The 17,318-nt window shown below is 43.8% G+C and overlaps 1 protein-coding gene and 1 long non-coding RNA gene across 4 annotated transcripts in view; one reads left to right on the top strand and one right to left on the bottom strand.

The window, feature by feature from the left end:
• Window positions 1-17,318, top strand: part of cpped1 (calcineurin-like phosphoesterase domain containing 1) — a 174,954-nt gene that overhangs the window by 148,064 nt on the left and 9,572 nt on the right. For 2 of the 3 annotated variants that reach the window (XM_069181008.1, XM_006637324.3), the window contains one exon: window positions 14,713-16,859. In XM_069181008.1, coding sequence (XP_069037109.1) covers window positions 14,713-14,936 — 224 coding nt within the window. In that variant the 3' untranslated portion in view covers window positions 14,937-16,859. Of the gene's footprint in view, window positions 1-14,712; window positions 16,860-17,318 lie in introns of those variants that run through there. The other variant, XR_001479998.2, reaches the window with a different exon arrangement.
• LOC138224303 (uncharacterized) lies at window positions 12,844-14,768 on the bottom strand. Its single transcript, XR_011182747.1, has 2 exons — window positions 14,687-14,768; window positions 12,844-13,401 (listed from the first exon to the last, which is right to left on the bottom strand). It is a non-coding gene; the product is annotated as an uncharacterized lncRNA (long non-coding RNA).

Below are 17,318 nucleotides of genomic sequence, written 5' to 3'. Positions count from 1 at the left end.
TAATTTTAAAACCTGTGTTGGATTCCGTAGATGCAATATAATGTTGAAAAATGTATCTATATGACTTGAACAATATTTTATATAATCTCCCTGGAATGTGGGAAGCTCATAACCTTAACAGCCTTTGCCCTCTGGAAGCATGTCTCTGATCATAGAGCGGCGCTGCCTGTGTACTGTATGAGGCTGCGTGTCGGAATTATTTTCGGTTCAAATCATCAATTTCGCAATCCAGCCCTCATTGCTTTAATCAGCTCTTGCTAACCCTCCTCCCCCCATCCACCCGACGTTTCCTTTGGAATCGATTTTGGAAAAATGCGTTTATTGCCTTTCCCTCATCTTGCCCCACTTTCTTTAAAATAAACGACTTCAGTTATTCCTCTCCTGAAAACTACCGAATCCAGCGGGGAATTGGGCAGCGCGTCCGAGCCTTGGTTTCGCTTTAGTGCATCATTGCAAACGATAAGAGCCATAAATCTAAATAAAAGTTGTTGTGTCTTTGTATTTTAAGCTCAGGTACAGATGGAGAGACTTTTTCTTTTAGTTGAGATCCCTGCTGTAGTTTTCTTCTGCCTGGCTTCATAGACGCGCAGCTGCAAAACACGACTTGTCTATCGCTTAAAGTGGGGGGCGGATATTAGGTGACCCGTTTCCTGCCTGACGCAAAAGGAGCCTTCATGCTTGAACCTGCCTCATCCCCGTGCTCCTGGCTGACCCAGGGGAGCTGGAGGTTCACACGGCATGTCCTCTGAGGAGCAGGTGACCTGGCTGCGCGTCCACCAGGGCAGCAGTGTCCATTTAATGCGGCTGAAGACGTGGCCATTTGTCTCCTACAGTTGCCCAGCCACTACAGGGGACTCGGGGATCTTCTGCTGACATTCCCAGCAGCCTCTCTGATGCAGGCGTCTTGTTCTGTAACCCACACTGCACCCTTACTGAGTGCCAGCAGTGGGGCTGTGTGAGGATGAGGCAGGGGACAGCCCCCCCGGGAGACCCCAGACGTGGGGCCCAGTGGTTCTCCTACTGCTCCCTGGCCTTAGCCCCTCCGCTCTTTGCCTTTCAAGGCACACGGAGTCTCCGACGGGAAGCTGCTGGATCAGGAATTTCTTAACGTCCGTGATCCACCTTCTGCTGCTGTAAAAACGGCCTCGTGTAGATGCAGTAGGAGTGCCCAGTGAGCGATTGTTATGTTGATCCCCCTCAAAATGTTGCCCCTCTGAGCACTCTGAACACTGCGTTGATGTGTAAATGTTAAAAGTTAGGGGCTACAAGAGAAGGTGAAGGGAAATCGCACTTCAGAGTGTACGTTTTTGATATAAAGAGACGGGCACAGGCTTTTCTGCTGCAAGACGTAAGCGGATACATGCATCATAGTACCGCAAGATGTCAGCTCGGATTTTTCGGAAGTAAAATTATTGAAATTCTTCAGTTAGTCATGCAGTTCTTATAAGACAACCAAGCGGAGGTAATACAAAGCTCAGGCAGCTGTTAGTGTAGTAGATGACGTCAGTCAAGGAAATTGATTCCACTGTTTCATTTCTCCTGACAAACTAAAGGCTGAGGTTAGGAAGAGGCCAGGCAGTCCATTACAAATTTCATTCCGGTTTAGGCAAAGTGACATGTGGGATTCTCTTACTTTCATTATGCATTGGCAGCTTTTAACAACATCATAATATTGATAATAATAAATATTAATAACAAGCCCCCAAAAAAAGACAGCATCTCAGATTGTGCGGTTTCCCTGGCAACAAAATACCAAATTGCATGAATTCATTGTCCCGGGGGACTTTTTTTTTTCCTTTGCAGCAATAAAATATTGTCAGAATTGCACAAATAGAGAGTTATCAAGGTACGACAGATTCGCAGATGGGAGGCGACACCAATTATTCTTCCTCCCAGCACGGCGGCCTCAAATTATCAACTTCAGCACCTCCGTCTCGGTGTAAAAGGCTTTCTCCAGCTCTGCTAAATATAGAGGGAGAGGAGGAAGCAACCTGGCAGATAACAAACTGAGGAACCTTTTAGCGCGGTGGGGGGTGTATGTCTGCTTTTTTGGTCTTTGCCAAACTGGCATGCATCTCTTCTCTAGGTTTGTGTTCTTCGTGGTGAGGTGAGGGGCTGTACAGTACGTGTGCTGCTGTCCTGTAGATTGTAATTGTAATTAATTGCGACAGCAGTCTGGCCGTTCTTCATTCTCTGGGTGCTGGGAGTTTTGTGGTCAGTTCTTCTCTGAAGGAGACTCTTCACTTCGCTTTTTCAGCTTGGCCCTTCTGCGGCCTGTGCACACTTTCTCCACACACACACATCAGTTAAAAAAAAAGCCTTTTCAGCTACCACACTGTTGCAGCCTTCTTTTCTTATTCAAAAACGGTCTATTTACATGTTTTATGAGTGATTAATACTGTGTGTTCCGCTATAGTTGTTTGTCAATGATGCCTCCTCTGTGCTTTTGGAACACTCGTGCGCTCAAGCAAGTAGTCGTTAAGATGTTCTAGTAAATTAACCAATTTGAGATACAGGGTGCCTGTATTTATATTCACAGCTGTTCATGCTGCAGAGACACTTATGCCACAACAGTTTTACCATTGAGATTAGAGGAACCTTGGCAATTAGAAGCAGAAATTATTCTTTGGGGTGTAATCACAGCTTTGAGGCCAGTGGAAAAGCTCAGAGAACTTGCGCTGAATCTGGTCGGAGAGATTTTCATGGCGCCTTTGGCTTTGCCAAACAGAACCCTGCACCGCACCCAGAGTGAAAGCAGGGGCCGTCTCCAGCAGCCAGGGGTGCCTTTCCGCAGGCCAGATTCACACGGACACTGTTGTTCTTTTCATATCAATGACAGCCGGACAGGACAAAATAGCTGGAACAAAATCAGAAGCCCGAAACATCAGAAGGCGACCTGGGGTGGGACGAGGGAAGGGGCGGTATTCGGTCAGACTCTGGTCTTAGATTTGCAGATGTGCGCGTGATGCTTTTTGGTGCTTCTGGCTTCTTTTGTTTTCCTGATCGTCTTATCTAGAGCCTCTGCATATTTAAATGAGCAGCCTTGAAACGTAGGTTCGTTCATCTCCTCACTCCTCACCGGGCACAAGCACGAGCATGTGAGTACTTCCTGACATCAGCTCTCCCGTGAGAGACTGGTGTTTCTGCACCCTCTTCCTAACAGACCTGGGTTTGTTTCTGGGAGGGCTAGTTTTAGGACAGAGCACAGTGGCCCAGTTGCAGAGACCTGGAGGACCTGGTTTGACCTCTCAGAAGACCATTTTATAAACCCAGCGTAATGGCTGGTGTTGACTAAACACATTCTTCATTAACTGCAAACAGTTCAAAAGGTGAGAGTAAAAAAAAAAGACGTTCTCTTGATGGAGCTTATTGATCTGCTCTGGAGGTCAGAAGTAATGATCAGCTTGGTAAAATGATATTCTGCGCAACAGTTTGTATATTTTGTTTATCCCGTCTGGCTTAACTCTTTAGATGTTGCAGCATCTCCACACCAAGAGGGGAGAAGTGAGATCTTGTGTGGATCTCAGGAGGTAACGGTCAGATCTGGACGAGTACAGAAAAGCAGTTCCTCTTGGTGTGGGCTAAACTGTACTAGCTTTAGTCACAAACCTGGGACGTCCCATTGTTTTTGGTCAGGGAGGATATCTTTTTCTCGGCAGAGTTTCCACTAGAATTATGTGCTTTCAGTTTCTTTTTTTGCTTTTAAGCGGTCATACTTTTGCAAACAGTTAATTTGTGACCTTCTAAAAAGTGTAGAAATAAAAACCTGAGTGCTGTCACATGGCCTGCCTTATTTTGGGTGACTTTAATCTTTGTTTTGGATTTGATGATACAAAGTTCTGTTCATTTTGTGTTTGTCAGGAAGCGATTCTGTGCATTCTGTTCTGCCAGCATCACTTCACAGTGAGCAGTAGGAACAGTTTTTCATCTTGTCAGAGATTACAGATCCCTTTAGTTGTTGATAACACCAAGAGCCCCAGCTGGTTGTTTCTAAATGACTATTTTTAGAAAGGTTTGAACTAGCATTTTACTGTATTGCACCACTTTTAAAAACAATATGTATTATTTAAAACAGATGTAGCTCACCACTTACTACCAGCAAGGTAGTAAAACAGATTATTTGTATCACAGATTTAACAGAATTTTAGTTGCAGTGTTGGTTGTAGCTTCTCAGCATGCAAAGAGCACAGTATCGTGTTTGGATTGGTCAGTTTCTGGGTCTCAAATGCCCTGGAAAAATGAGTCCTCTTAAGAGCATAACAACATAAAAAGATTACAAATGTGATGAGGCCATTTAACCCATTTTGCAAGTTGGTTTCTGGTAGTTTATTGATCCTAGGATCTCTGTCGACCATTTTTCGGAAGTTCCTAGCGAACTGGCTTCAATAAAATCCGCTCACAGTTGTCTCTGGACACCCCTCACCTTCTATGCAAGAATTTACTGTTCCAAATGCAGTGCCAATGGGCGCACTGCAGGAGAGCTGTGAATGTCTTTAGCTGTGCTGTCACTTGTCGGAGTCACACCTTGTGTCCGTTTGCCACTGGGATCAGATTGACAACTCAATCTAACACAAAGGGGTGAAATCCCACCTACCGCCTCATTTCCAGCCAACAGCATTAGGCAGCTGTTTCTGTGTTGGAAAATTGGCACGTCACTGATAAGCAATTTGGGATGTAATGCTATTTGCAGCATTTCATCTAGGTATATAAAATGTTTTTTTCACACACAGGTCGGGTCTTCATGACCTTTCCCCAATAAGGGAATGTTGTAACACATTACTTTTCAGCCCACATTGCCGGCTCATGCAATTAGAGGCAATTAAAACACACTTTTTTTCTCCTGAGAAAAATACTTTGGGAATGTGTTCCCCAAGAGCAAATGGTAACACACTGTTATTTTCATTTTTTGTGTGCTTGCTTTGAGAAATTATAACACTCAAATTGTTTTCCGAAAGTAACTGTAAACTGCATTAGCTAAGGGTAGTTGTCAAGTGGTTGAATAAAGCCGAGAGTTTCAGCTGTGTTGGAAAATGACTGTAGAGCTGGAGTGTATGAGAAAATAGGACTGCCTGAAACACTGCACAGCCTGATGTTGTAGGACTTGCTGAAAATATCCTATTTGGTCTGTAAAGGCTTCACAGGACCTGGGTCGCTGGATCACAGCTGGAAATCAGGCAGATGTCCATCTGAGGCCGTTATGGAAAGAGTTGTAGAATTTTGAAACAACCTGGAGATTTCCTAGGATACTTCAAAGGAACAGACCGTCAATTAATCAGTTAATTAATTGACTAATGGATTTTGAAGATTCCACAAGTGGAATCTTACTGCATGTTTGCATGTGCTGGTTGAGCAACTTAGGAACCATGATGCTCTGTGGTGTGAGATACTAGTTTAAATAACACACTACTCTTTTTCTGTCACTGTATTTTCTTTCCTTGTGCAGCACTGAGAAAGAGAAGCTAACCTTTTTGTTAAAAAATGAATGACACAACTTCAAAAAAAAGCATTGTCAGGTTTAAAACATGAAGATTGTGAGATTTGCAAAACCCCCACGTGCAAAAGGTCCTTCCTTTTCTGTTCTGTGCAAAGTTTGATTAGCTGTGTGCATGTTATTTTCCTAAATGAACTATTGAAAAAACAAGTGTGTTTTACAACTATGTATTGCATTTTGATAATAATAATAATTACACTTATATATCGCTTTTCTGGACACTCCACTCAAAGCGCTTTACAGGTAATGGGGACTCCCCGCCATCACCCCCAATGTTCAGCATTTTAACCTGCCAGAGCAGAGAAGTGAGCACTTATTTCTCTGCTATTAACTGTAGTGCAGGGAGTAGAGATCCCCAAATTCAGTGTTCACCCTCTTAATGTTTCTGTGAGAGTAAGTTCACTCTTTGTGTGAGCTATAACTTCGCCTCCACTCAGTCTGCATGATTTAATGGTGCTGTAGGTAAGGATGACAGAGTTAGACATTCCTGTGGGGTATGTGTGTCACACCACGCTCAGAGTTTATTCAGTGTGTAATTGGGAATTTGGAGGAGGAATTGATCTTCCTGGTAGAAAGATCTTTCTCTTTGCTTCTCTTTTTTGCTGTTCCCTTGGTGCTGCGTTCCGGGGAGACAGGAGAACCCATAATGAGCTCCAGAAGGAATTGGAGCTGTGCCGACTCCGTTTGGTTGGATATTTGCTCTTACCTGCAAGCTTCTGTTCGTGGTACTGTTGTTCCCCTTCTTTTGTTTTTATCTGGGGGAGCATGTGAGGTCAGGCAGGACTTTCTAACGATCACGCCGCCTTCGTGGGGTGCCCTTCCTTCTTGAATTTGCCCGACACCGGACAGATCGCCTCCGAACGTGTTTGAGAGAGGGCGGCAGTCAGGGTAGGTGGTCTAAAGGCCTTCTTAAAACTCAAGAGGAAATGAACATTAAGGAGAAATGCATTGCATCACCATAACCAAACCAGCATATTCAGATTTCACACCAATGCAGGATTAGTAGCAGTAGTTGTTGTTGTTTTTATTTGTATAATAAAGGTTGGGGGAGCTGTAACCATCATGATAAATATACTTATCTTACTTCTGTGGTGCAGCATTTCTGCATGCTCAGATTGCTGCTTGATGCCTGCACTGTAAGGATTGCTGTCTTGTTGGCATCCCGGGCGCAATGCTGTCTGTTTGCCTTGCGGACACTGTGCCATCCTTGATTTACTGTCTGGCAGGTCCACTGCTCAGAGACTGCTGGGGCCTGGGCATGCACACCGCCCCTTTGCAGCCCCGCATTGAAATGTGCACCAGCCAGCCTGGGGTGAGGCAGGTGTCACGGCCAACCAGAGTGAGGGCAGGCCTAACCCCGAATTGAACTCCACTGTCATGACAAATAGAGCTTGATAGGTTGGTTTGTATTATTAAATTAGTGCTGTACCACCTAGTCCATAACACCTCCTTATATGATTATTTGATTTTTCTGGACGGTTCGGATGAAGTGTTTTTGTTTTAATCCCGGTGTGCAGATCAGAATCGCAGTCGCAGAGGAAGCTGCAGTAAGTCTCTCAGCTGCCCGTCTTGCTACCCTTGTGCCGGTGACTCGCACTAATATTCATTTATTCCAGGTGCCGTCTCTTATTAGTGCCTGTGCGCGTTGTCATTTTTTTGCGGCGTTAAAACGAAAGATCGAGGGGTTCATTGCAAGCTGTCGTTAATCAGTCCTGCGTGCGGGTTGATGGATAAGCTGGGAACAACAGTTCTGTGCCACACAGAGAGCAGCGGCTCCCGGATGATAAATCAGTGTGATTTATGGTCGGCGTCATTGATGTCTATTTCACTGTGTTTCTTTTTGTCTCTCCTCGCATCATACAATTTATCCATAGGGACCCCCTCGTGATTAATTGTGACTAGTCTGTCCTGGTCTTTGACCACTGTAGCACAGTTTAAATAAGAGGTACAGTACGGTTTGTATATCTGAGCTGCACACCTGTTTAACAAAGCTGGAATCTAATTACCTCATGGAAGAAAGATAAGGCTGTAGACTGCAGTTAGTGGGCTGTCATTGCATTGTTGTACTGTACCGTATATACCCACATGTGTGTAGATTGACAAGCTGAAAGGCGCACAGACGTGTGACTGTGATGATGGGTGACTTGGATGGCTGAGCATTGCCGTGTGATTGCCACCTGCTGGAAGCCTGGGTCCTCTACAGCTGGTGGAGAGGAGTGGGTTTCCACCATGTGATTTCTCAGCTCGGGCTGCCTGTCCCACCCCAGCACTGCAGCGCACAAAAAGTGTTTGACCCAAACAGCCCAGCAGATTTTTTTATGCCTCAGCTGGTCCAAGCTCTGGCAAACTGGGCTAATTTAGAGACCTAGTCCTAGTATGCACCAAGATCATTTTGCCCTTTTAGATTGAACAAGAAGTCTTTTTAATACTGTTTTCCTTTTTAATGACTGCCATCAGCCCGTGCATTGCTAGAGCAGTGCCCGCTTCGTTGAGAGAAATCTATCCTATCCTTCTATCCTGCGGGCCCTACCCGTACTGCAGAAGAAGACGGCGAGTGTAAACAGGCCCCTCTGGAAGGCTGTCAGGTTATTTTGTGATAGTAATGGAATCTCCTCGCTGCACCAGGACTCCATCCGTAATCTCTCATTTGTGTTGTGGAGTAGCTTGTGCACCGTCTGGCTGCCAGACAGCCGAGATGAAGTGCTTTAGAAGAATTCTTCTTAGGTCTTGCCGGAATCTCGGCTCATATACAGTATTTTGAAATTGTGCAGAAGACGACATGGCTGCAGCTGCAGACGCAGTGTCCTTCCTTAACGGATATGCCTGCAGACCGACACCCGACAGGATACAGTGCGTGACCATCTACACTAAAGAGCCACACACTTCTGCGCTGCCGGATGCACGTGAAAAACCAAACCCTCCTCTCAGTGCCGAAGATGGGCATCCTAGTTTTGACAGTCAGAATCATGCCGCTGTTTAGTCCGTTTGCTTTCCGTTGGTGTTTAACACTGCATCTAACTCCTGATCAGTGAACAGCAGCCCCACGAGTCTTGCCGGCATCTTAAAAACCACAGTGGCTAAAGACCAGGAAAGCATCCAAGTTCGTAGCAATTAAGTCAATAATTGGTTCAGGTAAGAAGAATTCAATAAAGAGCCCTTAAGAAGAAGTTGAACAAAAAACCGAATACCTAATGGGCCGTCACAACCTGTAAGAGGTGTTACTGCTTTTCAATAAAAAATAAGTAGCATAGAGCATAGCTGAGCCGCGCTGCTCACTTGTGGAAGCATCGAGATCTAACTATGTGCACTAAAGGGTTCTTGGTTAATTGGCCACTGCAGGCTGGGTGGGGAGAGACAAGGCCCGCAGATAACCTCCACTGGGGGGGCGCTGTGGGGACCTGTGCCCCTGGTGGCATGCAAGCTGATTTTGACTGCATGCGTCTCGGCTATCTGCGTCGAGCTTCTGACGTTGTTAGGCTGATTTAATAATCGGATCCAACAGACGCGCGCCTACAAAAACAGGACTCTCGGCATTGTTACATCTTGCGTGCAAAATTAAAGTGGTTACCCCTTCAGATCACTAGGCTCTGCCAGTGTGTGATCTTTATAACAGAAGCTACGCAGTAAAATATTCTTTGTGATGCCTGAATAGTCTTGCAGTGCATCATCCATCATTGCAGCCCACGTTTATCATCCTCAAACTAATCTGGACACATAGTTTTTTTTTTTATATGTATATCTTGATTTCTTTTTGAGTTAATCTGTCTTCTAGAACATTGTTAAAAACTTGAATGCCCTTTAGAAATGTCAGTGGGAGAAGCAAAGGTTTTTGGTGCAGCTTGAAATGTCAGTGTAATTGTGCTCATTGACACTCTTCCTAATGTTTTATATATAGCTTTCTAAGTAGGATAATTAATGCACTGGGACTCCCTTTCAATTTAAGTTGCTTAATGTCTGAGTGGGAAAGTTAGGCTGACAAGTTTTGAAATATTCTATTCCGAAAACTAGGATAAAGAGCTACCACCGCAGAAAAAAAAGTCAGTACATTTTTGTGCTGCTAATAAATAAATAAGTCAGTGAAGTGCTAAGTAATAGAAAGCCTCACAAAGAGAAAAAATAGCCAAATGGCACTTTTTTCATTTATAAATAGTGCACAGAAAGAAAATGTCACCCCCAGGTGAGTCATTTCAGAGTGTTATGTGTTGCCATACAGGATGGTTGAGGACATGGAAGCCGAACCAGGTAAAGGCTCATGTCTGTGGAACAGTCAGGCCATTTTTCCTAAGACAGAGGTGGGTCTGGGAGAGACACGTGGCGAATCTCGATGTCTCCGATAATCTTGAATCAGAGCAGATGTGCAGATGAGACGGAAGAGCTCTCATCCCTGGCCTTCCTGCAGTCAGCACCTGTCTGAGGCTTGAGGTTAAGAAAGCCATCCGATCAAAGCCGGCTACTGTGAATGTTAGAAACAGGTGCAACTCGGAATGTTTTGCAATTGCAAACAGTTTGATCTCTGTCGCAGTCTGTGGTTTTATTTATACTCCTATGAGCGGCACATGTAATACTGTACAGCAATATTTTAAGGACAAAAAATTCTTAAGTAAAATGTGTGACGCGTATCCGTTCTGTATTCTTTTAAGTAATTGTCATTTTGGCATTTTGTTTGATCGCTTTTGCTTCTTAATTCCTCCCTGGGGATCTCTTCGGAAATGAGAGTTTCTGTCTGAGTGAGCAGTCGCTCTCGGATTGTGAGACAAATTAAGTCGAATTTCTGGAAGAATAATGTATGTGGGGAGTATATTGGATAGATAAGGGACCCAAGGAAAAATTACGTTAAATTGCTGTTGTGTGTTACAGAGCGACTGAGCAGTAGGAACCTGCAACGTATAATAGACACTGTGTATTTCTTCCTTCATTTCAAGAGACAAGTGTTTGACATTACTGGCCTCATGAAAGTATTGTACAGAGATAATACTTGTTCCTGATCACACTTGTTCTTGGATAATTCTCCAAACCAGACTCTTCAAAGTTAATTACATAAATACAGTATATATTTTATCTTGCTGACAAGCCTTTAAAGGACGTTTTAAAGGAGTCTCAGCCATTATTTGTACCTGTCCAAATGTTACAGTTCTGGTTTGGTAAATTTAGGGTATTTCCAAGGTCAGGTTAGAAAGTGCAAGACTGAGAATTCACTGCAGAGAGGATGATATTTGAGCCCTCTAATTTCATCACATCCTTAAAATAATGTTATTCATTTATTCGGTTAAAGTGATATATTCCCAAGCTAGCAGTTAGGATTAATGGCACCAGGTACAGTATATTTAATAGTGTTCAGAGAGAGAGGGTTCCAATATGTCTGTCTGCTGCTCTGCGGAGGAATGGAAGCCCTGTGGATCTCAGGTGATTCACCTGGAGTCTGTGTTCATGTATGTAGAATCTTACCAGGGTACGTCATACTGCAGAGCTTGTATCTCGTGAGATTATATAAGAACCATGATCAGCAAACATTTGGAGATCTGGGGCCCTCCCCGTGGCTCAGTCAGTGCAGGCACTCACCCAGATGTCATAGGCTGAGCTCCGTGTTCAGGGGTTTGAGCCTGAGTGAGCCCTGTTTGACCAGGATTTCCCTAGAAATTGGCTAAATGCTACAGGGTAGTATTAGGCGGCCACTCATCCTGGTCAGATCTTTTGGTCCTTTTTACTTTTCAACATGAAGGTAACCCCTCCTTATTTCTGTTTTGCTGCTGTATAGAGGCAGATCTTGTTGTTTTTTTTTGTGCTGTGTGAGATTGTCAGACTAGGTATTTGGATTTCTTTTTTGATCTATGTTGTGATTGTTTTATGGAGAAAATTATAATGTAATATTGCTCCATTTTAAAAAAGCTATTTTGCATTGTGGTAATTTAAATTGTGATTTTTTTTTAATTGTGACAGAATGTGCACCATTTTAATTTAATTTTTAGTTTGCTTCTAATTGCTGCTTATTGTCTGACCCTGGGGGTTCGAGATATTGGCAGGCACTTGTATTGGCTGGGTAACTGAGTCCATCTGTGCTTCAGAATTAACCTCTACTTCATGAATATTTATTTAGCAGAATAACGTCAAGTGTGTTGTATTATCAAGCTCAAATTACTAGCAGTTTGACAACATCTAGCTAAGAGGCTGTGTTTGTGTCGTAGGTAGATCAAAACCATGTTTAAGCTCAGGAGACTTGGAATATTAGCCTAGTCTCATGTAAGGGGTGTAATCTGCATAGAATAAGCAGCAGAATTTAAAGAAAAAAACAATAAATATGCTTGAGAACTGTTTTCTTGTCAGAGGAAGTGGTAGCAATTTATGACACATTTATATCACTCTCTGTTGCCGCTCAGGGCTGGACATTTCTTCCAATATCCGTCATTCAGGAAGAGGCTGGGAGCTGCTTCCAGTCCAGACAGGCACTGCTGACTGACGCGTGGTCTGTATGAGAGCTCTCCGAGTTCTGCTTCAGAGGGACACTCTTAGCTGTGCGGGGGGGCTTCTGTAGAATCGCCCTAAGCACTTTGCCGCATCGAGATCCCGCACCTCTGTGGAGGCAGAGCGCAGAGGGGCAGCCGACCTCTGCTCTGTCCTGCCAGGGGTGGGGAGTGCTAGGTGAGGTGTATTCTATTTTGAAGGCCAGTCAGCGCCGGCGATGAATACTTTATACATAATTGATTAATAACACAGCTACCGTTCTGTGTTTACTTTGTGAAACCAGCGCATCAAAAGCCAGCCAGCACATTCAAGATGTTCCAGTAGGATAATGTAGGTGAATGTAATGAGTCATTAAATTCTGAAACTCTAGTATGAAATAATGTTCTGTTTTGGTACCCTCCAGACTAATATGGAACATGATTTAAAAGTGTTAAACAACACTGGCACAGAGGGAGTGTTAAGAAAAATGTTTGAACACCTGAGAGTCTCTGAAGAACTGAGGAACAGGTTATCACTGACATCCTATAACATCATCCTCAAAATCGTGACACGCAACCTGGCTTTCACCTGGGAGGAGGGTACATTTGCAGGCAGCAGATGTACTGTACGTGATGCTTTCATTTTACTGTCACTGCCTTCTCAAATCACACCTTTTATTTTTAGCTTTGAAAATATGAAAATCTCTTTTAAAATGTCAGTGTTGCCTTATCAGATGCCAGAAAGAATTGCTTTAAAGTTGTTTTGTGATTCATGGCTTCCTCTCTCTCCCAGGTCTTTAAAACACATGGTTGAGGAGCTTGAAAGTGTGCACATGAGCTCAGTGCCCCTGAAGATAATATCACAGAATATACCAAATAAGGTCTTTGTATAAAAACACAGGACATTCAGTTAAATAATTTATCATCGGGAAAAGGTTTATTGTAATAAAGGTAATGGTTGTAAAGGATGTAATGTATAAAAGAAATGTCAATTTAATAAAAGCTGTAAAACAACAGTTGTTTTAGTTCAGGTGGGTAGCTGCGTCAGCATGCGTAGGCCGCAAAGGTTTATTCCAAGCTGAAAAGAGAGGAAAGAAAACACAACGTTTCGGCTGTGGAGCCTTCTTCGGGCGTAAGCAACAGTTGTTTTAGCTCTCTTCCAGATCAGGTTTACTTTTGACTCGATCTTCATTATTGCAATGATGGTGGTGATTCTTGTGTTAGAAAGCCGCGTTGAGATCTTTCAGAAGCACAGATATTTCAGAAAGAGAACACAGTTGGGCATTTTCTTGCCAACTTCTTTTTTGGAAACTTCATTGCACGTGTTCCAGAATCCGTATCCTCTCTTGTCTGAACTCCTGTTCTCTCGGAAGCTGTGTTTGTTTTCTAGCCAGGGTGAACAAGCCTTAGGATTCTGGTAGACGTTTTCCAGTGTAAATACACCAGGTATTCTGGAATGTCAGCGTGTGTATTCTGGAAAGATCACAGAAAATACTCAGTATTTGCCAACAGGCAATGCCATCACATAGCTACCTCGATGGAGGTGTTTGTAGAAGTCATTTTTTTCCATATGTCATTTAGGTCACTCATCATTAAGTGATAGTACTAGTCATGAACACCTCTGCATAAAAACAATGTTGTAACACAAGATAAATTGCCGCTCGCCTTTGGAAAGTTCTTCCATCCTTCTTCATCAAAATGCACCACAGGAGGTATTTTCGAATGATGGCACTTGTTGATGGCATCCTCACAACTGTGCCTCAGCCCTGTGTTTAGAAACACTGCATACACACTCTGCTTGTAGCAGAAATACCCCATGCTCAACCAAACAACTGTCACTGTGTCATTCCAGAATAAACTGGCTCCAAAATATTATCGGCAAGCCTCCTGAGCTCGAATGTGCTCACACCTGGTACATGTACAGCACTTGTGTCCGCATAGTTGCAGTCTGCTCTTGCTTTGACTATCATTTTTATTTAAAACGATAAATTCATGATCTTAATGCATAACAGGGTAGCTATTATGTAGATATTCCAATAACTGCTGGGCCGTTAGGATACGGAAAGTTGTCAGAGAACAGAGATAATCTACTTTTTCAAAAAAACGTGTGTACACATCTCTAAAACAGAATGCAGAAGTGACAATAAGCTGATAAATGTCTGATGCTTTTTGAAGTTGGGAACGTGATTTTTTTTTTTGCTGACAGCTCAGCAGATTAGTACAGAGGTTTAAGAAAGAAAAGGTGCCTCTCTCGTCTGGACTGGAATAGGTAGCTCAGCTGCTGACAAACATGTCACTGTACAGCTAGGCAGTAATCTAAGCACCCAGGTGAACTGAGTCTGAATGCGGGCTTCATCCTTATCCTATCAAGACACTGAATTCTGCTGCTACAGACTCATTGATAATGGTTAGCTCTCTGGCAACACTGAGACTCACGAGGTAATGGAGCTTGTTCACTAAATCACAGTATTACATACTGATGTCCCTCCGGAGAGACGACTCATTGCTCGTCTGGCAATGAGCTGTCTCACCCCTGAAGCTCAATATGTAAAGCGTGAGATTGTGTGAAGGGGAGGGTTTTTTCAAGCAGCACATCAGCAGTGATACATTAATAGGTTTTATACTTGAGTTAAATGCCTGGCAAAGGACTTTACAGAACTCGAGTGTGTTTTTTCAGTTTGATTTTAAAGGGAGGGCATCAACGACGGATTCGGCAACGGTGTATCTGGTGGTGGGGTTTGCGTTTGGGCCTCCTGACCTTGTGTCTTTCTCTCTCGGCTCCAGGCGTGAAGGCTGTGTTCTCGGGACACTACCACCGCAACGCCGGGGGGGTGCACGGCGGCCTGGACATGGTCGTGACCTCGGCCATCGGCTGCCAGCTTGGGACGGACCCCCATGGCGTGAGGGTGGTGGTGGTGACCGAGGAGCAGGTGGTGCATCGCTACTACAGCCTGGAGCAGCTCAGCGAGAAGGGCTTGGAGCCGGACCTGCGGCAGCTGCTGGCCTGACCTTTCTGATCGGCCACCTCTCGACCAGCGGCTGGCCGGAGCGGGCCCCCAGCTCCCGTCGCCGTTGGCACGAGCAGCGCGCGTTAACTCACGGGGCATCGGTATGCAGCTGGACTTCCTCAGGAACCTCGGAGGTAAAAATGCATTCAAAGCGTATTCTGACAACTCGCCCCGCGGGCTGTCGAGACCGCCATTCGGAACCGCATGTCCAGTCTCGGCCCTTGCTTGGGCCGGGGCTGTGTGTCTGGCTGGGGCTACCCTGGTCACAGCTCTGCCCATTGAAGCACAGAGAGTTTAAAAGGCCAGATTTGCAGAAAGCACAAAAAAAAAAAACGACATCGAGCTGCACATAGCAGGGAAACAAAAAAAAAGGACACTTTAAGATCTCACACCGACAGCAGGAAGCGTGGTCTGATTTTAGTGGCTCAGTTTTGTTTTTGTCCACCCGGTTTCAATAGAGAGCCGAGTTGCCACGGAAACAGATCACACACCGCAGAGTTGACCATGACAGAAGGCGGCGGCTCAGGTGCCGGACTGTGTAATCACTGCGCTGACCTCATTACAAGCATTATTCTGTTCCTCTTCACACCTCTCTTCATTGCAGAGTGTTACAGCAAAACACCGAGCCTCGTGGTGCTTAATCGAGAACATTAAGTGCAGAGACATGCTGTATTCGAGTTGCAGTAGACTTTGTTAGCTCATTTTCAGCAGAACTCGGGAAAGGGTTTAGGACCCTGTGCTATGTGCGAAGGCTCAATTATAACTTTAGGCAATTCCATCATAAGATTAGTGAGGAAAATTAGATTCAGCACCTGGTGAGCTCTCTCTAAAGATTTGCTGCCTTTATTAACCAAGAGAGTACTTTGGAGATTCAGAAATTTAATTTGATGAATTTGTTCCTTTTTTTATTAAGTCAATGTTTGTTACTATGAGGTTGGTTTTTTGTGTAACGACAATTTGATTGTTGCTCTCATTTCTTGCCAGAGAACAGAAAGAATCTTGCAACTTTTGCTGTGTATTATGGAGAGATACAAATGTTTACTAATGTGTTAAGCATGAGTTTTCAAAAAAGTTATTTTAAATTGGATATTCTGAAATATACGCTGAGACGAAATCTTTACATCTCAGTACTGTCTTGCTTGTATATTTGGAGAAATATGAGTAACCTTAATAATGAATAATAATGAATATTTTTTTAGATCATTTGGCCTCTTTAGCTCCTTTGGTTTCTAGCATTTAATAGACCCGAGAATCTCACCCAGCTGTTTCTTGAAATAATCCAGGATATCAGCCTCAACCACAGGGCTGGGCAGCTTGTTCTATACTCACACCACACTTTGTATGAAAAGTGTTAAATGCACTTGTCTGAAATTACCACTCGTGTGACTTTTGAACACAAGAACCAGGTCCCCCATAGTCTTACCTGTTCAAGATGGAAAAAAAATATGTTCTTTTAGCCTGTGAGGCCATAGCACTCCTTTACTGTACCTGGTCTCTGCTCTTTAATCCCAGATCGAAAACAGAGTTGTCTTTTACTGTATGTTCATGTTATCCATGAACTCCTACTCCCCTGACTCTATCTAGATTATTGGTAATGATCAAGACGAGCAGTGACCCTAGTTCAGATCCCTGTGGTACTCCACTAGTTCCATCACATCAGTTTGTCCTCTGTGTTATGTTCTACTCTCTGCCCAGGTGCTATCAGGAAAACCCCCTGCTCAACCACACAACAGTCACCGACAGTCAACAGTCACTCCAGAATAAACTGGCTCCAGAATATTTATATTTATATATCAGCAAGCCTCCTGAGCTCAAGTGTTCTCGCAACTTGATGCACTCCCTAGGATGTCTGCTTCTTTCTATTATTTTATATGAATGGTTTCTCGAAAACCTTGTGAAAATTTAAATATACCATATCATGTATATCCTGTCCCGTTTTTATCCATCGCAGCTGTTTCAAAAAAGCTTAAGAGCTACTGTTTCTTCCCAATTCAATATTGACTATGCCCTAAAACTCCTACAGTCTTGTAGATGATTCACTGCTTTAGTTCTAATTATGGTTTATATGACCTTACAAGTAGTAGCAGTAAAACTTACCGGTCTATAATTACAGTACAATAATAACCTGTACTCCAGATAGTAATCTGTTGGTATGTGGTGCACACAAGGGCACAAGGCCAGGCAGGAGAGTGTCAGGTATTAATAATGGTTTCAGTTATTGAAATGATTCTTTTTAATTAACTAAATACCTAATTATCCATTCATAAACACCATGAAGAGTGAGTGTGTTCAGTCGGGCTTGCTCATTTAAAGGTTAGGCAGGCACGCAGTATTGATTTAGATGCGGCAAACGCCTCAGTCTGGCCATCTGGATGCCAGCTA

The sequence above is a fragment of the Lepisosteus oculatus genome, chromosome 19 (assembly GCF_040954835.1).
Source record: "Lepisosteus oculatus isolate fLepOcu1 chromosome 19, fLepOcu1.hap2, whole genome shotgun sequence".
Lineage (NCBI taxonomy): Eukaryota > Metazoa > Chordata > Actinopteri > Semionotiformes > Lepisosteidae > Lepisosteus > Lepisosteus oculatus.
This window is presented reverse-complemented; position numbering and strand designations above follow the sequence as displayed.